This window comes from Lepisosteus oculatus, chromosome 4 (assembly GCF_040954835.1).
Source record: "Lepisosteus oculatus isolate fLepOcu1 chromosome 4, fLepOcu1.hap2, whole genome shotgun sequence".
NCBI classification, from domain to species: Eukaryota; Metazoa; Chordata; class Actinopteri; order Semionotiformes; family Lepisosteidae; genus Lepisosteus; species Lepisosteus oculatus.
Genome location: NC_090699.1, coordinates 8,842,531 through 8,869,381, shown reverse-complemented (window position 1 = coordinate 8,869,381; position 26,851 = coordinate 8,842,531). Strand labels below are relative to the sequence as shown.

General features: G+C 40.3%; 1 protein-coding gene across 3 annotated transcripts in view; it reads right to left on the bottom strand.

Moving 5' to 3' along the window:
- LOC138238313 (butyrophilin subfamily 1 member A1-like) overlaps positions 1 to 26,505 on the bottom strand; it is a 28,375-nt gene extending 1,870 nt beyond the window's left edge. The window contains exons 1-11 of one of the 3 annotated variants that reach the window (XM_069188557.1): positions 26,397 to 26,505; positions 22,846 to 22,928; positions 20,992 to 21,330; positions 19,514 to 19,798; positions 18,689 to 18,808; positions 17,558 to 17,584; positions 17,433 to 17,468; positions 16,565 to 16,591; positions 15,137 to 15,163; positions 13,929 to 13,955; positions 11,633 to 13,333 (exon numbers count right to left, since the gene is read on the bottom strand). In XM_069188557.1, the coding sequence (XP_069044658.1) occupies positions 12,336 to 13,333; positions 13,929 to 13,955; positions 15,137 to 15,163; positions 16,565 to 16,591; positions 17,433 to 17,468; positions 17,558 to 17,584; positions 18,689 to 18,808; positions 19,514 to 19,798; positions 20,992 to 21,330; positions 22,846 to 22,921 (1,962 nt within the window). In that variant the 5' untranslated portion in view covers positions 22,922 to 22,928; positions 26,397 to 26,505 and the 3' untranslated portion in view covers positions 11,633 to 12,335. Of the gene's footprint in view, positions 1 to 711; positions 739 to 11,632; positions 13,334 to 13,928; positions 13,956 to 15,136; positions 15,164 to 16,564; positions 16,592 to 17,432; positions 17,469 to 17,557; positions 17,585 to 18,688; positions 18,809 to 19,513; positions 19,799 to 20,991; positions 21,331 to 22,845; positions 22,929 to 26,396 lie in introns of those variants that run through there. The other 2 variants (XM_069188554.1, XM_069188556.1) reach the window with 2 other exon arrangements.
- Between the last annotated feature and the right edge of the window lie 346 nt (positions 26,506 to 26,851).

The window sequence follows — 26,851 nt, the reverse complement described above, 5'->3', positions numbered from 1 at the left end:
CAGCAGCTGTGGAAACCAGCTCTCTATAAAAGCACTCACTGAGGAGACAGTTTGTCTAACCAGAGCCTCACTGTCAGTTTGAAAGATCTCAGGATGAGATCCATTGGGGGGGGGGCATTTGTATAAAATGGTTATGATTGAACGGAAGGTTAGGACTTTTCTTACTTAGTAGCAGCCTCAGTCGTTTCTGTGTTGATTCGCTGATAAGTAAGAAGACAGATAAGGAGAGAGACTGGCTAAATGGAATCGACTGGGTGAGGAGCTTCCACTGCTACAGTATTGTGATGTAGAGTCACACGTGCAGATGGAAGGTCGACTACTAGGGGTTGTAACACTGGGGTGGTTCCCTGGACCAATTAATTTCCCTTCCTAAGCTACTGTCAAAGTGGGATCTGTTACAATGGTTTAAATTAATGTACAAGGTGATTAAATGAGCAGTGCACTTAGTATTGAGTTTGGATGAGACAGCAGTGTACCTACTAGCGGTGCATTTTCATAGACCTTGGTTTAAAATGTTTCAGTCCTGAATGTTTATTTAAGTTAAATAGCAGCAATCTTTGATACCCTATAACCAATCAATAATCATAACTTTTAAAGAATGTATTAACTACTTGTTTTACAATTAACTGCATTATGAGTAAGCTATAATGCACAACCCAACAAATAATTGAGCAAGACAAAAACAAGGAGAATATAAAAAGAAAACGGTACCTTTAGATTCACAAATCCTGTTCCAAACTAGAGACAAAAAAAAATGTTTATTCATAAAACACTCTCAATTTGATGCCATATTGAATAATATGTATCAAGACTTGGCAAGATTTTGTGAGCATATCAGATAAATTCAATGTTGGTAAAAGTATAAAGATGATACTAGAGTATTTCTAATGCACTAATAAAGAATGATAGTTCAGTCATTCCTATAGTAGAAATTGGCTGGTTTCTGAAGCTCAATTTATAATGAAAGATTAGTACAGTACAGATATAAGTTATTCTAACAATATTTGTTCACCTAATCAATGCATACTGATGTTTATGATGTGTCAATCTTAACTTTTCAGGTTGTTACAGGTGTTTGATCTCTTGCAGTACAGAGCAGGTGCAGCAGGTACTCCACATGGCTCAGTATCAGGATTAAAACTATAGCTGCAGCATCACAGGTGCTCTGATCTCATAGTGGAAAGCATTACCAAAGGGAAAGCTGTCTGACACCAATTATATACATCACAATACAGCCCTATACGTACGTATTGGGTATTTTTCATTTAAAACAGCTGTGAAATTGTATTATTTTGACCTGTTAGGTAAATCTCAAAACAAAATCAAAACTAAGTGACAATGGCACAGTATCACATTTCATATTGAAGTCCGTATCTGAAGTACTATCAACTTAAAAATTAAATACAGAGTTTTATATTGAAAACTTAAATATATTTCTTTGACTTTGACACACCCATAAAGACCAAACAAAAACAAACATGTTAGAAATAGTTACCTGAGTTTGGGATTTGTCTTACAGCGTCTGTGAAGGAAAGAAACAAGAAGGCTGTGTAAATTAATCTCAAAACATGCAATTCTGTTTAGACTTCCAAGTACCAGAACATGAGCACAAGCACATCCCATTAAACTGCAGAGTTTCCTCTGGGGTTAAAGTGGGAGCTACCTGCTTTACTGCAGAACAGGAAGTGTGTTTGTAGTCAAAAACAAGGACCCAGCTCTGGAAAGCAGGGGCTTCTGGGTAGGAAGTACAGATGGGTTTGAATTAATCACTGAGAATTATGGGATTTCTGGGGTTGGAGGGACTGATGAGATCAGAGACTGGGTATACTGTCCCTTCAATTCTTATCCTTCTGATTTTCTTGGACAAATAGAGTTGGGATCCTCTGGGAAGGGCTTTTGTCATCATTTCTCTTTGCAGGAACAATGTTCTGTAAACCTGACTCTTCCACAGGGCTAGATATGACATTTATATCAACACAACAATTGAAAAGAAACAGGAGGTCTGGATGTCAGGTGGAAACAATAAACAATTAAAAAAGAAATTGTTCCTGAATATTACATACATACCTAACAGATCTGTCTGATTCCCATGAACTGCAAATAAGAAACAATATTTCCATGTTTTCATTATTATTTATGGCTTTTGCATAAATATGATAACATCCCCAAAGCCCAGTTCATATTATACAGTATAGTGTGTACATTACAATAGTATAGTTGTTTTGCTAATGTTATTAATGCTAATAACATTCATAAACAATACCACATAATAGAGCTATTTGTTTATTGTATTTCAAGTAATATTTACATGGTAAACTATTTTACCCCTAACTCATTAAATTAATATAATCTAAACTATATTTTTTTCAGCTTAATTTAGAAGTTAGAACACTTCTAAATTAGAAGATAATAATTAGAATTAGTTAGAATAATAATTAAGATGTAGTGTAACTAGGATAAGTTATTTATTTGCAAATGGTTGAATATATATATATATTTAAACATTATATATCTGCATTTACGTTCCTGAAATGCATGTTCACCAACAGTTCATTACAGGAAGACATTCAAGTAGGTGGCTGCATCAGCATGCGCAGGCAGCAAAGGCACAAGAAAACGTTTATTCCCTGCTGAAAAGAGAAGAGAAGAAAGGCTGTGGAGCCTTCTTCAGTGGGCTCAACATTGTGTTTCTTCTGTTCTCTTTTCAGCACGGAATAAAACCCTTACTTGTTCCATTACAGGAAGACTTCCAGACACTGGAAGAGACAGGAGAGGGAACAGCACTGTGTGTCCACACCTGGACAGCAAAAAGACTGTGAGGGGGTCCCCCTGCCACAGAGGTCACTCTGCAGCTGTGACCCCCAGGCAAGCTCATTCTGCAATACGAAATGTGATCAATAATACAATTTACCTTTTTGGAGGCTGTGCAATTCTTTTTTCACACGGTCTATAATATTAAGCAAAAATCAAACAATAAGACCGTATTGGTTTTATGTGGCATAGTTTAAAAATTGATCTTTTTCATAAAATGTTATCTAAAATCAGAACAGATGTTAAAACATTTTGCATTACAGCAGTATGAAACGACAGTGAGTGAGACAATTTATACAGTGTGCCTCAGAATACATTTTAACCATGTTTATATCTAGTTTAGCAAAGTTTATATAACAAGTGTAGCAGGAAAATGTAGAATATATTTACAGTAAGTAGCCCATTAAGCGCAGGGTCATGGGAGGAGCTGGAGCCTATCCCAGCAAGCAATGGGCGCAAGGCATGCACAGACACAGACACAGACACTAATCTTAACTTAATTTTCTTAGTTATTTTCCAGATTTCTATTTAACAAAAGGCTTTTACCATTCCCACAGTCAAGAGGTCAAAGTCGTTAGTCATTAGTGTGTTTATTCCCATTTTATGACACTGCATACAGAAAGCAAACTTTTGAAACTTACCATATTCCTTAAGTTTCTTCTGGGTATCTGAAACAGAGAAAATCTGTTGTGACAAAACTTGAAGCTGTTTCATGAAAATCCTTGAAAAACAGTGGGAACAAACCCTTGACTGAGTGAATCTGCTGCGTTTGCTCCTGCAGGTCGACCTACAACGTACTCTAACTCCAGTCTAGAAGAGTGACCTCAGTCTCCTGGTGTTACAGGGCCTGGCAGTACACCAGTACACTGCGTCTGATGATACAGTACCTTGTTTCTTTCTTCGAGCATAAAGAAAAGCAGCCCAGAAGCAGAATAGAGCCAGTACTACAGGAATCACGATAACAGAGAGGTACAGTCTCACAGGATGGCTGCATTCAAACACACGCTCTGCAAAACAGGGGATACAGAGAGTTTTTCTTACAGTTACAGGCTTAGAACTTTGTTTTTGTTCATCAGAATACCATGCATTGAACCAGCAAGTTGAAGTCATATTTGGGATGACTGTGTTCTGTCCTGTGAACAAGGTTCCAAAGAGAGGAGGTCGGTACTGACACGGTGCCTGTCTGCATTACCTTCCCTGTTCCACAGAACACATGGTGTTCAGAAAGGCTTTTACTTAATTAGTGTCTGTCTGCGTTGTCTAACCTCTGCTGCTCTTCCATAAAGGTGCTATATATTTTTTTTATTATTATTATGCTCTTCAGGAAAAAAGAAGAATCCAAGGTCTAAACTCACCTCTGACCAGCAGGTTCAGTGATCGCTCATCAAAATACTGCCCAGGGCTGACGTGACACGTGTAGATTCCTTCATCTGAAGCTGTAATGTCTTTCAGCAACAGGGAAATGTTGCCTTTCTCCAGATCCGGATGGACCAGGCTGACTCTTCCCTTATAGACCGATCCTACTGTCTCCTTCCCATTCTTGTGTAGGTAGAGAAAGTCTGTGAAGCTGCCCTTGAACCACCTCACCTCCATGCCTGCAGCACTGGTCTCAGGTTCGAGGTGACAGGGGAGGACAATGCTGCTGCCCTTAATGGCAAGCATGGAGGATGATGGGACCACGACCTTAACCTGCCCTGCAGAGAAAAAGAGCAGGAAGGTGTGTTCATGTTGTTCATGTAGAAGTGTCATGTACTGTACTGTAGTGTGACTGAATGTGCTGCTGCCCTCGGTCAACTGACCAGCTCCAGGAAGACAATCGGTCAGGTAATTGAAAGCAGGAAGCAGAGGGTTTTGGGAAGATAAGTTAGTGGGCCAGTTTTGTTTGAGGCCAGTAAGCAGTTTAACTGCTCATGCCTGTTTGTTAGGGGCATCAAGAAGTTCAGGTAGGAGTTCAGAAAAGAACTTAGGATTTTGGTTTGGTTGTTGTGGGTTTAGATTTTCCCTTCACTGTAAATAAAATCACACTATTTTTTTCACTTCCGCTATCACTTAACTGCTAAAAATAGTGTACTGTTTCCCAGACAACAACCTATGTCCACATCCTCCACCAAAACTAATGGGCATACCTCTATGGCTTCACAGTGGACATTAACTTTTTGATTAACACCCATTGTGCATGTGTGTACTTCTGCATTGAGTAGCTATGCAAATGTGAATTAGTGCATACTGTATGCAAATCTGCTCATGTTTGTGAAGTACTTGTGACCTGTGGTTTTGACTGGTGTCATATTCAGGATGTATCACAGTTTGGACCATGTACTTCTGGAATAGGCTACAGATTGCATCAAATCCCATCAGAACTATCCACTGTCAGACAGTCAGTCAGATGGACTATTGTGCTTGGTTTAGGTTACAAGGCATACTAATTCAATTAGAATTCCATGTTATTAAATACTTCTGATAATCTTTATGGGCCATGACCAAGCAGTAGCAAACAGCTGTATCTGATTGTTACAGTAAATTAAAAAACCCATCACCCTATATCTCTCATTTCTTTTCTTATATGTGTTTTCTTCACTGTCTCCTTCTGGTGTTGCCTTAACTCTGTATTTGTAACTTATCCTGGGTTCAAGTGAACTCAGTGGCACAGAGCTGTCCCACACTTACCTGTCTCAAGTGCTTGTGAGAGGGAAAGCAGAAAAAGCATTTCAGCACAAAACCAGAGGAAGTTCCCCATCTTGCACCTGACAAAGAAGATACAGTTGTTCTCTTTATCTTTGACTCCAAAAACTGGACAAACTACTGCTGTTCTCAGTCTGTCACAGAATAAAATAGACTCAGTAGCCTATTCTTTATCTGAAGAGACAAGGCCAAGATTTCACACTTTCAAATACTTTAAAAAAATTAAACATTAACACAGTGAATAGCAGGCTCTTGTTACCTGAGCTCTTGTGCCCTGGGTTTGACTCTGGGCTAGGCATTCTCTCCTTGTGGTACTGTAGCCTGTAGTTTAAACTCTGTGTTTTCAAATAACCCCAGAAATATGTTAATGTGAGTACAGCTTAATAAATGCTTGTGATTTGGCTTTCAACATTATATGTATTAATTATATAAAAATACACATTAGAAAAACAGTTAATAGGAATATTATTGTATACCAATTAAATAAATCAAATGATGACAGACATAAACATTATTTAAACAATTGCCATATGAAGTAATATCAAAACAAATATAAAGCTGAAATAAGGCAAACGTGTACAGTATTTTTAATTATTATTATTATTATTATTATTATTATTATTATTATTATTATTATTATTATTATACAATGATAATGTGTCTCAAAATAAAAACATTTGATTATATTTGTTTTTTCCACATACAGGTATATATTATAATAGAGCATCTGTAACGTTTTCAATTTCATGTTAAACGAAAAGCAAAAATAGCAAATTCCTGGAATTGTGCTCCGGGACAAAACTAGTTTAGTGAAGTTTTTGTGCAGTGTTTTTTAGTACTGCGGCAAAGCTCTCGGAACTCTAATAGAGAATACCGCAAATGAATGACAAGGAGAGAGTAATTTGAGAGGGTCTTCTGTTTTATTCTGGAAGTGTGCCCCAGGACAAAACTATTATTCGACAAAATACACCTTTATCTATCATGAAAAAGTGAAATTACAGTATTTTACGAAAGTGGTTTTAAGTACTGGGCAAAGCCTTGGGAACTTTAAAAGTCTATACTCAACAAGGTTTTCATTACTTTTCCTTAGACCTGTTATTTTTTCACAATACGCGAATTTGGTTTTACGCACCTCCCTTACCCCCGCGTAAATTGTGAGTCGACTGTACTCAGCTCATACTGTACATATTCATCGGGTTCTGACATCTGAAATGTTTACAGTTCTTAAACGTTTTGAAACCGTCTTTTAACTAGCACGCTTCATTACCAACTTAAGATATCAACCTTTTTATGAGCAAACGAAGCCGAATTAATCGACTAAGTTCAGCTAAGGCTTTAATTAAGCAAATGATTCAGCTGGAACAGGAGCCAGCAGGTGTGGGGATCTGTATGAAGTTTACTGGATATTTTCGGTTTGGGGTCGAAGGTGGCAGAGGGGTTGAAAACTGGAGCGGTCCTCCATGGAGCGACATAATTCATGACATAACTTTTGAAGACCGAAAGCGAAAAAAAAAAACAGATATAACTCGTGACTTGTTTTTACAAACAGCGTCACATTTTAAATAAGTGTACCGAAGCCTGGCTTTTTACTTTGGTTTACCATCGGATCCTAAAACATCCATAAAGATGTGAGAAATCGCTGAATATCAGACGCGTCTCACGGTTTATAAAAATGGGTTTTTTAACTCGACAATAGTGCGCGCTCGGGGCTGAGAGGTGTTGACTGAGAGACCTCAGAGAATTACAGAGCTTCGTAAAACCCGTTTTACTTACAAATCACCGTCCTATAAGATACATCTTGTCATGTTAAAATTAGTATTTTAATAGAGTGTAGTTAAGCAAACTGATATGGGTGTGAATGTCTGATTGGGATTGTGGACACAGATCCCGCACACTGCACAGTAGTACAAACGTGTACAAATATAAGTCACTCAGGATAAAAGTATTAGCCAATTTGAATTAGTATTTTGATTAAAAATAACAATAAGCGGAAGGAAACGGATCAGATATATCACAATTAGTTCTTGGGTATAGCAATGATAACCACCAGACAGACCGTTTGCACTCATTCCCTCATTCTCAAACAGAATGTCTTGGCAAGTCACAGAACTACTTATCAATCGTGAAATATTTTCGATACTTTCCGAAATATCAGCTAAATTTGTGATGCATTGATAGTCCAGGTAACGAAGAAGTCCACAGTTTTTTTTTTCTCCAAAGGCCTGATCTTGATCATAAAGGTGTCCTGGCAGATTGGTGCTACAGTACGCCGGCGCCGTGTGTATCCAGAGCCACCCACCAGCTACCTTGCAAAATCTACTGTACCTTTTCAATAACAAGAATGCCAAGAGACAACAAAAGATGCAGGATAAAAGACGGAAAGACAAGAAAATAACTGTTTTATAGGAAACAAATCTCTTACGTCCTTGAAGGCTTCGTCTTTGTGTAAAATGGAGTCGCCTAAATACACTTTCACTTTCCATTTTCATTGGAAAAAATTGTTTTTCCAGGGAGTAAAAAAAACGCGCTATGGTATCTCAGAATTGCGACTTAGTAACTCAGAATTCCGACTTTATATCTCAGAATTCCGACTTAGTATCTCAGAATAGCGACTTCATATCTCACATTTGCGACTTCGAAATAGCCCACATTTCATTGTCTATCCTTTTGTTATTGCAACGGATTCGGGTTCTAGGGCTTGTGCTCTCACTGCATTGGCTCGAACCCGGGTCTTGCCAGCTGAGCTAAAGAAAACTTTCTTTAGCCTCGGCGGTCAGCAAACCTGTTATGCGCAGGGGAGGGTGGTGCCGTCACCACACTGCAACCAGATCGTACAACCTGTATATCGGCCGTTCCGTTACACTATATTCATAAATAGTACAGGATCATAGGATCTATAGGCCTGAAGACTTGTCTTGTACAGTGCCCTGATAAAAATCAAATTAATTACACTAATTTTTATAGAATCCCATTTCCACCAGTGAGGCCTCCATAGTACCCGGATGGAATAGTGCACGGTGGGCTTTTAAAAAAAGTTTTTATTTAAACACCAGAAATACAAAAACGGAGACAGAATATGAAATACTCTGTGTATTTGTACTTGTAGAGAGGAAAAGAGCAGAATATTCAATTCAATTCAATTTATCTTTATATAGCAACTTTCACAACAAGGTTCCCCCAAGGCACTTAACAATGCAAGTGACCATACCTGTTATGAATACAGAACAGAAAAGACCAGAAGACAATGGAGGAGAGGAACCAAAAACTCCTGAGTAAAGAGAAAAATAAACCTCTAGGGGTCCAAGGTTACCTGTCTGCCCAGCCCCTCTGGACATGCTATCATTATACAATTAAGAAAAGGTATAAATCCATCAATGATGTCTTCTGTGTATGAACATGAACAGCAGCCTAAACATCTACAGCTTGCCAAAGGTGCTGTGCTGTCTGCCATGTTGTATCATGAAAGGAACTGTTCCAGACCACTTTTCATTTGAGGTCTTTTATCTTAAATACACTGATAATGTGCACTCAGGTTTTTTTTAGGTAGTGCTTTAAGGAATCTTTTTAATTTGGATCTGAAGTTTCACTTTGCACATTTCTTAAAAATTAAATAAATCCCTTCATAGTGTCTGATCTGATAGGCAAAGAAGTTAATCCACTGCCTCCTGTCTAGGTATGACAGCGCTGTTATTCAAATGCAGCATTTTGATGAACTATCAGAGATCCTATTGAACTAGATGGATATTAATATACCTGTATAGAGTTAATTTAATCCCCAAACTACTTAAAATGAATTTATGTAATTAAAAAAGGAGAGGCATTTACAGTATGCATTGGCATAAGCAGTTAAAGTTAAGTCCTGTATATCATTTGAGACCTGATATCCTTTGAATGAGATACATTAAAATACAGTATTTTCCAATTCATCAGTGTGTACAATACATACATATTGCTAAAAATTATTTTAGTTTACAACACAATTTCTCTTCTCGGAATGTTCCCAACTGCTTTACAGAAATCCCCAATAAAATATTTAATTAAAAAGTCTAAAGAAAAGAATTTCACAAGTTTTGGCAAAGTGAAAAGTCTGTTCATTGTATTAACACTGCCTTATCTCGTCCAAATATTTCAGTGAGACATGCCATGGCAGGTATTTTTGTTATAATCAGTTTTAGTTATTATGTAGATTGACATAAATACTGTATTTTCAGAAATGTTATGCATTGAATCTGAAATTCACACTGAATAAGCACATAAGTATTGTATTGTGGAAGACTGGAAATTTTTGTTTCTTTTATGTGGTCCAGAAATGGAGACTGGGAAAGTCTCTTGCACTTTGTGCTACATTCTCTAAACCCCTACCTGACTGTGTCAGGAGATGGCAGATCAGTGAGGAAGACAGAGTTAGGATTGGGATTTTATTTCACGCACTAAAAGCCTCTCACTTTGTACAACATTTTCTGCTTGTTTCTCTTCTTGTGTCTCCAATGACAGTGATGCTAGATAAAGACACCGTGAACCCCTATCTGAGCGCATCAGACGATTGTAGATCAGTGAGGTGATTGAGATTAGGAGTTAGGGTTTAATTTACCTTAACTGGTTGAGGAGGTGTTTGCACTAACATTGTCTCTTTGTTTCTCTCCTCCTGCCCCCTTTGACAGTGACCCTGGATCAGGACACATTGAACCCCTACCTGAGGGTGTCAGAAGATGGCAGATCAGTGAGGTGGACACAGCAGCACCAGAATCTCACTGACACCCCAGAGCGGTTTGATAAAGAGCCGTATATCCTGGGCTAGAAGCCAGAGGGGACTGTGTCGGGGTACTACTGGGAGGAGGATGTTAAGTGTCACGGATGTCGGAGAGGACGAACTGTGTAGAGGCAGGAGAGCAAAAGACCCTATGCGTAGGGGCGAGACGAGGGTTAGCCCGGGCTCAGCTGTTCAGGAAATGCCGTATAGAAACCTATGCCCTCATGGGGCGACCTGGTGCTAGGCGGGTTTCAGGACATCCGAACATCAATGCTGAGCGAAGGCAGACTGAAAGACCCGGAAATATATAGTCCCAGAGAGAGAGCCCTTAGTCTTTGGGCTGGATCAGCGCTAGAAACTCGAAATGACCCTGGGACTGCGGTGAAGGTGATGAGCATTACCAGGAGAGTAGGGGTCCATGTGGACTACAGAGAGATGACTCTCCTTCTACAATGCTGTAGATCACTCCAAGATTTACACTTTCAAAAAGAAAATCAACAAGACAGTCAATTCTTTTCCACTGGAAATAAAGACCTGGACCCTCTAATCATATCAGCACCTGGGCTGTCTGACTAGAATTACAGGAATGAAAGGAAAATTAGTACATTTGTCAATTCATGTATTCAGAACTGCATTCCATAACCTTTTTCTCACTGATAAACAACTGAAATCAAATCTAAAATTTCACTGGCCTTACTGTGCACTTACTCGAACAAGTGATAGCAGTGATAATCTTGAATATATTTTAATTCAACACTATATTCCCTTTACACTTGATCTTGAAACTAATCTCTTTTTAAAACTCTACAGTGGCCTATCTCTAACACTAATTCAGTATTTATGAAGACAAAATATATGTTATATTTAATATAATTAAATATACTTAAATGTGATTATGCAACAATGACAGATCTTTTGAACATTTTGACAGAAATCTTTAATTGTAATGGTAAAAATGAAATTCCTGACCAATGTTTGTACAGTATTTCATTGTGATTCTTGGGGCTGGACACTGCATGTTGTCAGTTGAGGTTGACAATATAAAAACAATGATAAACTTTCCTGTAGCTCGCAAAGCTTATTCATGCTCCCCGTTAGGGTATAAATGAACATTATTAAAGAGCAGTTCTAGGAAATGAAAATGCAGGCTATGAAACACATCTGAATTAAACTGGTTTAAATAGATCTGGTTGTATGTGTGTTATAAAATAATATTACCAATGACTGATTCGGGAAGGTTCTGTTGATAGCAGTCAGGGACGTGTCCATAAATTCAAACTAGGGAATAAAAACACTCCACCCTCCTCTCCAATGTAGAGTACATGTTAGCAGTACTTACACCTGTCCATTATCTGTAAAGCCTTAACAAATCATACACAGACACTGCAATATGTCTACATTGCTTTATTTATAAAACATCCATCAATCCATCACAGCTTCTTCTGATTCAGGGTCGCGGGGTAGCCAGAGCCCATCAGGGCAAGAAATGGGAGCAAAGCATGGAATTCCAGTACATGCAAAAGCTAATCTGGCCAATTTCCTCTCAGCCATTTTGATAACTAAAATGTCTTTGTGAGGCACCATTGTCCATTCAGAATAAAACCGTCACACAATACTGAAAAAGAAAACTCACAAACCACAAGCCATCACAGTTTTGACAGGACAGAAGCTGGCCAAGCTTTAAATCAGTTTACTTTCCAAACATCCTTCATGAGCATTAATGTTATTTCGAAGAACATACACTGTTCTTTACAGTTGTCTAGTATTAGTGAAACTGTGTGGAGTTTCTCAGATATGCAGTGATCCAGTCAAGAAGGAAACTGATCTATCTGAGATAAACCTGCACTGAGAGTGTTTGTCTCCTCCTTGTGTGGGAGGTCAGAGGAGTCTGGGATATGCTGGTTCAAATAACATCTCTGACTGCACTCAGTTTGCTAATTTATGAGTTATGAAAATAAGCTCATACAGTATGCTTCATTTTAATTTTGAAATACAGTATGTTAGTTTATACTTAAAAACAGTTAGAGAAACAAAATGGGTTTATGAGCACAGTCCCTATAATACCTTGAATAACCTCCGCATAACACATCAATCACTTTGATTTTTTTGGAAACAGAGAAAATTTTCCTCCTTTTGATTTGTCCTTTCCAGTTGGTGTTGTACCCAACTCTCCTGTTTCACCTCCTGCAGGTCCTCCAGACTCCCTCTTCTCCAGCAGGGCTGTCTCTTCACAAGCAGAGTCTCTGCTCTTCTCTGTGTCCTTCTCCTCTGCTGTGCCTGTTCCTCCTGGTCCAGCTGGACTTGAGGCTTCAGGATTGTCCTCCAGTGCTGGAGGTGCAGCTGTTTCCTCAGACTGACACTCATTCTTGTAACTGAACGTCAGGTTTTTATAGTCTGCAGTCTGGACTGGGGTGTCAGAAGGAGCCTCACTGCTCTTCCCTTCTTTCTCTTTCTTCTTGTCTTTCTCCTGATGTGTCTGACTTGTGTCTGTTTCTGCTGCTTCAGGACTCTTCTTGTACAGGGCCTCTGTTTGAGCTTTAATCTGAGCCCATGGCTGGTCAGAAGCTGCCTCTCTGTCTACAGGAGAGATGGTGAGGGGTTTTCTGCACTGTTTTTCAGTGCCAAAGAAAGGATGGAGCCCCTCAGTGAAGGAGTCAGAGAAAGTGTAGATGTGAACTCTGGCTTCCACATTGTAAAAGGAGACCTGCCCCCCCTCATAATCCAAATACACCCCCAGTTTCCTGGGCTTCAGGCTCAGGGGGAGGAGAGTGTCGGGGTTTGTAGCAGCATAAAACTTTTCATCACTCAGTCTCAAAGCCCAGAATCCTCTTTCACTGCGAATGATTACTTTCCCACTCCTCTTAGCAGATCCTTCGGCGACTCCTACACTCCACTGAGTCTTCTCCCCCACCTCCACCTCCCAGTAGTGTCTCCCTGTGGTGAAGACATTCATACCCAGGACACAGAGAGCTTGCTCAAATCTATTGTCACCATCTGAGTCAGCCTGTCTCTCTCCCAGAGTCACAGTCTTTCCACCTTCAGACACACTGAGGGTGGCCTGTGCTGTTTTAGGATCCAGAGTCACTTCCACTAAAGAGAGAAAATATGTTCATTGTTAACTGTGTTCTATTTATCACCTCTTTTATCATTTTTGTGATAAATGATTTATTTAATAGAGTATTTAGTACAGTTAAATGTACAGTAGAAGGAAAATATATGTAGTCAATGCTCTTGGATTTTTATTTTCTTGAGGCCCATTTGGGGTAACCATAAGCAGTTATGGTTAATAATCAGGTATTCAGTTATATTAAAAACCATACTATATTAGCTAAGGAACAAGTAATAGGTTTATTCCATGCTGAAAAAAAGAAGAGAGAAAACAAAACATTTCAGCCGTGGAGCCTTCTTCAGGTGTCAGGTCACACCTGAAAAAGGCTCCACGGCCGAAACGTTGTGTTTTCTCTCTTCTTTTTTTCAGCATGGAATAAACCTTTGCAGCCTACGCATGCTGACGCAGCTACCCACCTGAACTATATTAGCTAAGAACTAATGTCTTTAAGTTATTTAACTTACAAATAATTATAATGTTAAACATCAATACATTTATACAATTACAATTCCCCCTTCATTCATGATTGAGCTATAATGTTGAGTTAAACAATAATAATGAAAATATAAATGTTACCTTTAGATTCACAAATCCTGTTCCAAACTAGGAGAATAAAAAAACAGGATTACTCTTGAAATACTGCAAATCCCCTTGCATCTCAAAAATAAGTTTCATTGTTTTGTAAGTAAAACTGAGGAGAATTCTAGTTGGGTGATATTAAATAATTAAAAATGTGTTTGTGACTTCATATAATATAAGGGGGATCAAATCAGTTTCTGTCTTTACTACAACAGGTCCTGTGTATATCTCGTAATCTGATTCTTCAATTAGGCTCATTTAAAAGAAAGACAAAGTGTAGACTTAATGGCACAATCTAACAGCCTTGTTGTTTAAAATGTGTAAGTCTTTGAGGGTGCTATTGACATTTAAACTCTCTCAGTGCCATGTGGACTCTCACAGGTGCTGAAGAGAGTTCACATGGCTCAGTTGAGGATAAAAACTCTAGCTGTGGTAGTGCATCACAGATGCCCTGATGGAACAGGTTAAGCCCACTTTATCAATGTGGCTTAACAATATTGACAAAATAACAAATGAACATATTATATGTATTTGTCATTTCATATCCCAAAAATGAAACACATTTTACCTCTGAAGCCGTAAGCTGAAGGCTGAAGCAACAGGAAACTAAAAATTAAATTATATATATATATATTTTGCATAAATGCAATGTATTGTTTACTGTAATATGTTGAATATGATGAGATCATGGCTACTGGGACTCTGGACACGTGCTCCTTTCTCTGTGCACCCCCAGCACCCGATGGCATCACAATTGCTTACTTTCCTTTTAGCTCTACTCTCTGTCAAGGCTGAGAGGGGCCTTCACTGGGTTCTCAAGTGGGTAGTACCCCTCCTCACCAGAGTTTCATTGATCAACCCACAATACCTCAGGAGGGCTCAACAGCAGAAGCCAGCACCCTGGAACACCTCCACAGTACGCCACTCAGCACAGCTCTATCTCCCTACAGCCACTGCTCCTTCCTTTTAATCCATGTCTATCTGGATGCCTCCTCTGCTTGCTTACTGCCTTCGGTCACTAGCTTCTTCCTTGCTGCTCCTTCAATACCAAGCAGCCTCAGGCCTCGCCAAAGTGGCTGCCCTGCAAAACCCCCCACAACCAACTTCAACTGGGAGATTCCTTGCTCTCCATCTGTTTTGCTGACACTTGAGGATGAGGGACTATGGAACTTACTGCTACAACAAAGCAAGACCGAAATAGCTACCTGAGTTTGGGATTTGTCTCACAGCATCTGTGAAAGAAGGAAAAACAAAGGTTACAGAAAGTAACCACAAAGTACATTTATTTAGATTTAAAATAGAGCAATCGAATGTGACCAAGTACATCCCACCTGCAGGCAGATTTTCCTCTGATTTTAAAGCCCCCTTAATTAATTTAGTATAAGCAGAGGATAATGTAGGGCTGGAGTGACAGCTGAGTCAGAAGTGATTGAGATCGAGTACACTATTCTCTGTAAATAAACACAATGCTTCGCAGTTTTAGTTGCTGCTTGGGCTTTGGAATATCAAAGTTTCCTGTGTCTGAGAGCAGCCTTTGCTCCAATAAAGATTCCTTTCACCATATTTATTCAAGCAAGTCTGTGTTTGAATGTGCTCAGGGTCTGTGAGCCACCTAATTACCTCCGGGACCTACAGTACTACAGTGAACTTCCCACTCATTACTCCCTCTTGTCCATCTCCATCACGATTTTGGTCAGCTTGGAATAAGAGGTTCACATGTACAGGAAAGGTGGCAGATATTAGCACTGCTGTTTATTAGAAAAGTACGTTCTAACAAATCTACAAATCTTAAAATCTGAGGGGATGAAGAGACTGATGAGATCAGAGAGTGGACTAACATTACTGTTCCTTTTTGCCTCTTCTCCTTCTGATTTTCCTGAACAAGCAGGGTTGGGAGCCTCAATAAAGGGCAACTGTTGTCATTGCTCTTTCTAGGAACAGTGTTCTGTAAACTTGACTCTTCTTCAGTGTCACGATTATAGTCCCTCCTCCTTAACGGGCTCTGGCTCTTTTCACTTCGGACCTGATTCTGTGGACCTGCCCCTTGTTCCAGCCTCCTTCCCGTCCCCTTAAAAGCCAGACACCCACTCAGTTCGGGGCTCTGCATCTGATTCCCATATCGTGCGAGCCCGGGACCTGTATTCGTTTGGCTCCGTCATGTTTTTAAGTTTCCGTTCCCCTTGCCGGTTCTGACCCAGTTCATGTTTTTAACCTGTCTGTCTTGTATGGATCGCCTGGCTTTTGGACTTTTCCCTGTCTTTTGGATTTTCCGTTCATCTCATCCTTGGATTGTTTGCCCCGGACTCACCCCCCTGGACACCTGCGCACTTTGGACACGCTTCCCCATATTCATTCCCGATTCCTGCATGACTTTTTCCTAGTGTTTCCTCACTCCACCCCAGATTGTGTCGTCCGCAGAGGGTCTGGAAAGAACTGTTTTGTTACACTCAGGGCCAAATATGACATGTATACTGTATCAAAGCAACAGCTGCAAACCAACTGTGATCAACTTTCCTCTACAGCACAGCTTTATCCAATATCCTGCTTCCAAGGATACAGGAGGTCTGGGGAAAATAAGTACTTAGAAGAGTATTACTGATGCAGAGTACTTCTGATGCACATTAGATACATACCCAACAGATCGGTTTGATTCCCATGAACTGCAAATGAGAAAAATATATATTTTTATTTCTCTTTCCACATCTTCAAGTTTTCAATTTAATACTTAACATCATCATTGTCATCATCAATCATCATCTTTACAAATATAGCATTTTATTTATTGGATGCTGTACTGTATATCATTCATCATTTATTTGTTAACAGTAGAATTGGTATGTGTTTAATTCATCTGTTCATGAAAACTGTTTCCCTGGTGATTAAAGTATGTGAATATTTAAGCTCTCTGATCACATTCCACTAATGTGGTCAAACTAACTGTGAGATCAGCCATAGTCTGGTTCACAGCTGCCCTCAGACATATCAATATGTATCAGCCCTGTTAATCAAAAACTTGTGTTTTGTAAATGGTTATTACAGAAATAAATAAATAGGACTTTACCATGCCAACATAGTACAATAATAATTCCAATTTAACTACTGCATGTTAGTTAAATATTTAAAAAAAGAGCTGAATATATTTATTTTATAACATTCCTGTTTCTACATTACATATCTAGATATATTCAAGTTGAAGTTATTTTTCTCAAACAAATCTTAAACAAATCTCAAACAAATCTTAAAAGACTACATTTACATTCTACAAGCCAAAGTTACATAAAGTAAGTATATACAATATGTGTGTGTGTGTGGAATGTTGTAAACACGTATGTATAAATCAAAGCTATTTATTTCAAATCAGACAGTTGAAAATAAAAGTTTAAGCTTTTATTTGTATTTCAGGCAATCATACCACAATATCAGAAGAACATTTTTATTTTATTTACTTGCAAAATTCAAATAAAATCTAAAATTAAAGATTTGGTGTATAATATGATTTACCTTTTTGGAGGCTGTGCAATTCCTTTTCGACACGGTCTGTAATATTTCAAAAATACAAATTAAATTTATCAGGATGTGCTATGAGTATTGATTTTTTATCACAAGGCTAAAAAAAATGAACTTACCATATTCTTTAAGTTTCCTCTGGGCATCTTAAAAAAATAAAATATTTATTGTAAGTGACAAACTTTACATTTTTACTGAGAATAAAAGAATATTGGAAGCAATAATAATTGTGATTTTAATACCTCTCTGTATATGATAAACACTTGTATCACTTCGTGAGTAAGGCCTGTGTTGTGTGAATTTATACGAGGTCTTGCAATGTGAATTATATTATGATCAACTACAGTGTTGATCATAGTGTTAGTGATCACAGTGCAGAAATCACAGACTGGTGCAGTCAGATCTCAGCCAAGCAAAGTCCAGTCAAGGACAGCCCAATCCCAGTCCTCATAAGACAACTCCAGTGCCAGGTTTTCAAGTTCAGAATTCTCTTAATTGAACCTTTAATTAAAATAACCTAATTAGTGAGACCTTTTGAATTGTTTTTTTGCATACAGGCTTTCGAGTAAAGTTACATCTGTTCCAGAACTGAATTCACCAAGGGCTTAATTCGCAAAGTAAGCAAATTAGCCAAATAAATTGGCCAGCAGCCATATCACCCTGCAACTCACAACTGGCAACCCACTAAAGCTAAGCAGGTGTGAGCCTGGTCAGTACCTGGATGAGAGACCTCCTGGGAAAAACTAGGTGTTAGTGGGGCCAGCAGGGGGTGCTCACCCTGCAGTCCATGTGGGTCCTAATGCCCCAGTACAGTGATGGGGACACTATACTGTAAACAGGCGCTGTCCTTCGGATGAGATGTAAAACGGAGGTCCTGACTCTCTGTGGTCATTAAAAAATCCCAGGGCGCTTCTTGAAAAGAGTAGGGGTGTAACCCCGGTGTACTGGCCAAATTTCCAATTGGCCCTTACCAATCATGGCCTCCTATTAATCCCACTCTATGAATTGGCTACATTACTCTGCTCTCCTCCCCACTGATAGCTGATGTGTGGTGAGCGTTCTGGTGCACTATGGCTGCTGTCGCATCATCCAGGTGGTGGAGGGGAGTCACCATTACCTGTAAAGCGCTTTGAGTGGAGTGTCCAGAAAAAGCGCTATATAAGTGTAAGCAATTATTATTATTATTATTAAAAACCTGAAATACTCCTCAGTAAAACTGTAGCCTGTTTCAGTTTGAAATATGACAATACCTTGATTCTTTTTTTTTGCATAAAGGAAAGCGGCACAGAAGCACAGCAGGGCCAGTACAATAGAAATGATGATAACGGAGAGGTACAGTCTCACTGGATGGGTGCTCTTAAAGAACTCGTCTGTAAGAGAAACAATAGAGTAATTTTAGTTTGTGTCAAGCAAAATCTTACTTAGAAAACAATGAGGTTTCAGGAGAAACCTAGGGCAGGCAATACCCTGCAGTTTTAAAACATCTCATTTTCCAATTGGCCCTTACCAATCAAGTAAGGGCCAAGAGTGGTGTCTTGTGACACCTTGACCATTGGGGTGAATATTAATGGAGGCACCATTAGGGCAGGGGTCTCCAATTCCACTTCTGGGGAGCAGGTGTGTCTACAGGTATCTCTTTAAAGCACCAGTATCTGATGCCGGGAAAACAGGTCCAATTAATCCACTAATGACTCGATTCAGGTTTTTACAAGCCCAGCTGACTGAAACCTCCAAAATAAGATAGAGTGACCCCCTGCCCAAGGGTATCCTGGGTTGGCAAATGGATGTAAGGAATGCTGGTAATGCTGGGAAGGAAGCATTCACGTCTTCACATCCTGTGTGTACAGGCGAACCTCAGTTCAGATCAGTGACGGCATGAGACGTAAACGTCCTGTCACCTGAACCATCGTTCCCCGAGCTTCTCTTCGGGAGAAGAGACACTACAACCTGAATACAAAAATTGGTAGGGAGAGCTAAGACATGCGACCACAACAGGTTTTGGAGGGGGCCAGGCTCAGAGGAAGCCTGATGGGGACATTTGGATTCGGGTTCAGCCTCTGGGGGAAACGACCTACCGTTGACTTTCATCCGCGACTCCAACTGCACCCTCTGCTGCTGCTGGGTCACCACACAGTCCACACCATGGCTGTTGGTCCTCTCTACGTTGAGGTGGCTGGTGACGGAGTAGGGACTGTCCTTGCTGGGCTGACTGACTGGCTCCACCACCGAAGAGAGTTTTCTCCCACCCTTGTCTGTCCAGAACATCTGGGGTTCAGGGTACCAGCCCTCAGAGTGGCAGCTCAGCTTCACAATGTCTTTATCAAATTTGGAGATTTCTATCTCCGGGCTGCTGCCTTTGCCTGTGAGTAGAGCAGAGATAAATCAGCTCACTGAACATGTCCTTTGTACATCAGCCTGTGCAGAAATCACTAATCTCACGGGAGGCAATGCTGGCCAGCTGACATAATAATAATAATAATAATAATATTTTTTTAATTATTATTCCTTATATATGTATAGCACTTTTGTGGATACTCCAATCAAAGCACTTTACAGGTAATGGGGACTCCCTTCCACCACCACCAGTGTGCAGCCCCACCTGGATGATGCTCCAGTACTCTCACCACACTCCAGCTCTCAGTGGGGAGGAGAACAGAGTTATGAAGCCAGTTCAGAGAGGGGGATTATTAGGAGGCCATGATTGGTAAAGACCAGGGGGAAATTTGGCCAGGATGCTGGGCTAACATTCCTACTCTTTCTAAGCATCCTGGGATTTTTAATGACCACAGAGAGTCAGGACCTGGGTTTTACATCTCATCTGAAGGACAGGGCCATTTTACAGTAAAGTGTCCCCCGCCCACGGGCGGAGCGGTGGCTCTGTGGCTAAGGACCTGTAACTGGAAGGTTGCCGGTTCAAATCCCACGGCTGGCAGAGGAATCCTACTCTGTTGGGCCCCTGAGCAAGGCCCTTAACCCCAACTGCTTCAGGGGCGCCGTACAATGGCAGACCCTGTGCTCTGACCCCAAGCTTCTCTCCCTGTCTGTGTGTCTGTGTCTCCATGGAGAAAAGCTGGGGTATGCGAAAAGATGAATTCCTAATGCAAGAAATTGTATAGGGCTAATAAAGAAACATGATTATTATTATCACTATACTGGGGCATTAGGACCCACACAACCCACAGGATGAGCACCCCCTGCTAGCCCCACTAACACTTCTTCCAGCAGCAATCTTAGCTTTCCCAAAGGTCTCCCATCCAGGTACTGACCAGGCTCACACCTGCTGAGCTCCAGTGGGGCTGCCGGCTGTGAGCTGTGAGCTGTGAGCTGCAGAGTGATATGGCTGCTGAACATTTCACAACCAGAGCATGGCCTCATATTATTTTTTTGTTCATGCACACAAGTGAAAGCATTTGTCTCCTTAGTGAACACATGTTCACTAATGTCTCAGAAAGGAGTACAATCCAGGGAAATTAGAAAGGGGTAGAGAATATCGACCTTCAACACAGCCTCCAGACGTACTGACAGAAGCCGACAAGGCTGCACTTGTACTCACGTGTAACACGTAGCTGCATCTGGGGCTCCTCATACCAGTCCACATTGCTGACATGACACTTGTAGATGCCTTGTTCCGAGATCCTGACGTTCTGGAGCAGCAAGGACACGTTTCCTGTCTCCATCTCCTGTCTGAAAAGCCTCACTCTGCCCCTGTAGTCCGACCCCTCTTTCTCCTTCCCCTCCTTGTAGAGGAAGACCAGGTTGTCAAAGTTCTCTTTGAACCACCTCACCTCCATGGCTGTGGCACTCATTTCGGGGGACAGCTGACAGGGGAGGACAATGTCGCTGTCCACACTGGCCACCACAGGCTCTGACGGCACAATGAGCTTAAACTCCTCTGTAAGGAACCAGAACATTGTTAATGAACGAGTGATCTACAGTGGGCAAGTACAGAAATAGGAGTGTGTACATCCATCCATTTTCTAACTGCTTCATCCAGATTAGGGCTACAGTTGAGCTGTCACGGCATTCAATGGGCGCAAGGCGGGGTACACCCTGGATGTGATGCCAGTTCATCGCAGGGCAGACACACAGATACAAACACTCACACCGGGGCTAATTTTCCCAGAAGCCAGTTAACCTACCAGAATGTTTTTGGATTGTGGGAGGAAACTAGAGCACCCAGAGGAAACCCACGTGAACATGGGAAGAACTTACAAACTCCACACAGACAGCACCCCAGGAATTGAACCCGGGGCCCCAGCGCTGCAAGGCACTGTGCCACCCACATTTATATAGAGTAGGGGTTTATTAAAATTTAGCAGCAGATTGCTACTGTCAACTTAATTGGTTTATTCAAATTGAGTGGCACATTACTAATGCAATGTAACTAATGTCAATTTTATTTCCAATTCCTAACACAGCATAATGTGGTTTTTAAAAGCTATGTATTGTGGAGCTTTCTGATGTCCATATTTGATACAGCCCTTTGAAAGGATCATACATTTTCCTTTTGAGCACTATTTTTTTTATTGACTAAAAAATAGATAAATCATTATTTACAAAAGTATAGCAAGCTCCTCATGGAGCAAAATGCCCTGTATGATTTATGGAGTTGTGCACCTGAACTGTCTGTCTTCTTTCCCGAAACTCATTGGATTTTCTTTAAAGGAAATATGCAGAATTTGACTGTGTTCTGTTTTACAGGAATTCCATTAGACACAATTATTCTAACGATTTAGCGAATAAAAGATTATTATAGAATCAATGGAATAACCTAATGTTTACGGCACTTCAAATTACATAAATTTATAACTGTAACAGGGATTGGACACTCCTGTCTTCAGTGACAGTTAATTTGCAGGTTTTCAATCCAACTGTGAATTTCAAAAGCTTAGATAAATGAATTATTTAAATGAGAAGACTAGTGACAGTAGATGAGATTTTTCAGAAATTATTTCAGAAAAAAAGAGTGACACACTGAACAAAAAATAATTCAGTCACGTACATTTCAAGTCTGGTGTATCATGGTGTTTACTGGGCTATTTAATCAAAATAGTAGTACTGCCTAATAAGGTTGGCTTGTTTTTTTTATGCTGATCATTTGCATTTCTGTTATTTCTCTTTCTTGAAACATTTACTTATATACAGTATAAGCAGTTTATATCTTTGTTCTGATTTCGATTAGAACATAATTTGGTGATACTGATTATCTTTTTGAGAGATTCTGTTTCATTCGTATTTTTATCTTCACTTGTGCCAATATTTCATTCTAGCCAACATACAGTATGTTGCTGTACATCTGCCTCACCGTTTTCTTACTGCAGATTGTTGTCAAGTACCACAACACAAGGACAACCTGAAACCTTCTATGCAGAATGACTTGATAACTCAATTCCACACCTATACTCACGTTTCGAATCAGCATTTCTGACGAAGGAAGTCAGGAAGAGCAGGAGCACGGCGCAGGCCACGGCGGAGTTTCCCATAACGCACCTGTCCAGGAACACAAAGTCAGGGTGCAGCAGTTTAGCGCGCAACTCCAATTCATTACACTGCACCTTACACCAATCATTTCCCTGAGCCCTTTATCCCACCGATGACACCATATTTGCAAAATATGGCTGGCATCTTCTAAGCCCCAGTTTATGTTATGAAGAAAACATATTACGGCTGATTTAAACAAAATATTTCGATAGCTAAGGGCAGTAATTAACATTCCACAGGGCAGGACCAGGACTATGTTACCAAAGTTGATAAATTGTCTTCAGTCTCAGGACAATGAGAACCACATACATTTCAACATGCTGATCAATAGGAGGGCCTTGGTGATTATTTTCTTCTTCAGACCATTTATACAAGTACTGTAAGAGTAGCCTTTTTGTTTTCAGCCCAACTTTCTGTTTCATCTTCAGCCTCCACACCACCTTCAATTCAAAAGTACTCTGCAGCAGGTGAAGTGTTTCCCTTATGTGTAGCAAGCACACCTTTGCTGCACCCTTCTTTAATCTGCTTCCTGTTTGGACAGCCCTGAGGAGGTTACTCATTAACGATGCAGACACAGCTGTGAACAGCATTTCCAGAAGCAGGATTTTTGTTTCTGTATCAACCCAGATGATTCAATTCCTGCCCCCCACATGAGATGAACTCTGGCAGAAATGCCTACAGGCTAAGTGCTCGTCACTAACCCCATCTATCTTTGGAAGAGGGCAGAAGAGAGATATGAAGCGGGTACTTCATTGAAGAGACAGGTACAGATGAATTCCACACTGAAAAGGACAAAGAAGAAGCACTACATTCGAGCTTTTGAATGGCTAAACCCTTTTCAACATGGAATTCAACTTTACTTGAATTTACTTGTTTTACTCAAAACCGCACGGCAGCGCCTATTCTTTCTCCACAGGCTAAAGACGTTTGGCATGCCATCACATATCCAGGCCAGCTTCTACAGGTACACTATTGAGAGTGTCCTGACTGGCTGCATCACTGCCTGGTATGGGAACTGCTCACCCCGGGATCGCAAAGTACTGCAGAGGGTGGTGAAGTCAGCGCAGCTTATCACCAGCTGTGAGCTACCAAGCATCCAGGAGATCTACTCAGCTAGATGTCTGAAGAAGGCCAGGTCCATTCTCAAGGACCCCAGTCATCCCAGACACAAACTGTTTTCCCTCCTACCGTCTGGTAAATGGTACCGAAGCATTCGGTCCAAGTCCAACAGACTACAGAACAGCTTCTACCTCCAGGCAATAAGAATGCTAAATAGCCAACCTGCAGCTCCTTTAGCAAATCACCTGTAATGGCTACATAGACACACAGTTTTCATTGTATTCAGTGTATTCAGCATAACTGTACTACTTAGACATAATATATTGTTTACACCCTGGACACATAGCAGCTCTATTTATATTGAGTTTTCTCTGAGTTTACATGATTTAATTTCTATTACATTATTATCTATTATGATGTAACCTAACCCCCCCCCATTATACCAGAGCACAATAAGGCACTGGTTGTATTCAGTATTAAAGCACTGCAAAGGAGCACCTAGGAAAGGCAGCAAGTTAAGTCACCCTGAGTTTGATCTTCAACACTGGGCTTCCCTATCGTGGTGTTGGAAGCCCATTTTCCTGTTGATTATTGCACTTGGTTACTTTACAGAACTTTTAATTAATAATAATCTGATTTAATTAATACTAATATGATTAGTGGAGTTTTAAACAGAAATTCAGGAGTGATGTTAGATCCTAATCTCACACACTTCTGTTCTCCTAATTATGGTCTTGCAACTAGGGCATCTTTTTGTGCGACTCTCTTACAGCCCCCCACCTCTCTACACCCTTGTAGCAGCTCCCTAGCTCATTCCCGGCGAGAGTCACGCTTAATATGCTCTACCTATGAATGACCCGAGTACTGAAATCTAAATTGTTTTCGACTCTTAAACATCTTGAAACTTTTAACTTGCGCGCTTCTTTACCAAACATAAAACATCAACCTCTCCAATAACAAGTGAAGCCACATTTATCAATTAACTTCAACGAATTAAGCAAAATGGTTCCGTTGGAAGTCAGCAGATGTGTTGATCTGTATGAAGTTTATATTTTCAGTTTTGGGTTGAAGGTGGAAGAGAGGTTGAAAAACTGGTTTTGCTATTCTAGTTGTGGGGCATTCCGGTGGGCCGTCCTGTGTGGTTGTGCACCCGCGACTGTGTTCAGAAAACCGCAGGAAAAAAAATCTGCGTTCGCCTTTCTGTCCATTAGCGATTCTTTCCAAAAAAAAAATTGCGGGAGGAGACGGGATTATTACGTTATATAACCGCTCCCAATACACAAACCCAGGGCTGAAGGAGTACCAAGAAGCTACAGTAATGTTCGTAATACATAATTGCAAAGCGTTTCTTCCAGAGACAGTAATAGTAATGTTAAAAATCCACCGCGACCACTGTGGTCATATGGGAGTGTTTTTATTCCTCCCTGAAGCGGTCACGCTGCCAAGAATCCATGACATAACTTTTAGAAGACCGAAAGCGGAAAAAAAACAGATGTAACTTGTGACTTGTTTTTCCAGACAGCGTCACATTTTACATACGTTGGCCGAAGCCTGGCTTTTAGCTTTGGTTTACCACCGGATGCTAAAAAAATACACAAAGATGTAAGAAATCACTGAATATCAGACGCGTCTCACGGTTTCTAAAAATGGGTTTTTAAACTCGACAATAGTGCGCGCTCGGGGCTGAGAGGTGTTGACTGAGAGACCTCAGGGAATTATAGAGCTTCGTAAAACCCGTTTTACTTACAAATCACCGTCCTATAAGATACACCATGTCATGTTAAAATAAGTATTTTAAAATACTTTTTTTTTAAAAAAAGAAGACTGTGTTAAAGCAAACAGATCTTGGGGTGAAAGTCTGAGTGGGGCGTGGACCCAGCACCCGCACACTGCCCAGCAGTACCAACGTGTACAAATATAATTCGCTTTGGATAAAAGAATAAACACATTTTAATACGTTTTTCGGCTAAAAAATAACACTTAAGCGGGGGGTAACGGATCAAATATGTCACGATTAGTTTGAAGGAGTATAGCAATGACGTCATAACCACCAGACCGTTCGTACTCATTCTCAAGCAGAGTATCTCGGCAAAGCACAGATCTACTTATCAATCGCGAAATAGTTTCGCTTTCTAAAATATCAATCACATTTGTAAATGGATCGTTACTTGACATCGTTAGTCCCCGGTAACGAAGAAGCTTTTTCCCCCCCAAAGACCCGATCTGTCGATAGTAAATCCAATAGGCATATTGGTGTTACAGTACGCCTGCACCCTGCGTATCCGGAGAAACCCTCCTGCCACAGTGCAAACCCTCCCTGTTCAAGAAGAGGAATGCCAACCAGAAGACAACGGTCGACGCTGGATATGAGACGGAAAGACAAGAAAATAACTGTTTTATAGAAAACAAATCTCTTACGTCCTTGAAGGCTTCGTCTTTGTGTAAAATGGAGACGCCTAAATACACTTTCACTTTCGTATCTTAATTCCTGCCACGCATGGGTCGGGGATTTTTTCTTTTTCAGAGCAAACATCGTGTGATTGGTCAGGACAGATAATTCTCCATTTTCATTGGTAAAGAAAGCTGCGCGAATCGTCCCTCTTGCCTTGATTTTATTCCCCCGGCGAAATAAACTGTACTGTGGGTGGTTTACTGAGAATAATCCCTAATCAACTCTGAACTGTACCGCAACTAAAACAAATTAGGAAAGATGTAGAAATTTCTCAAGTTCAGCTTTCAGCAAAAAAGCTAAACATTTCTATTAATAGTGAAGGGGATCAATTTTACAAACCATTTGATTGTATGTCTGTTATACTGCATATATAATCGAACGAGTACATGTGCATTATAATAGTAATATAACGCAATGGGGG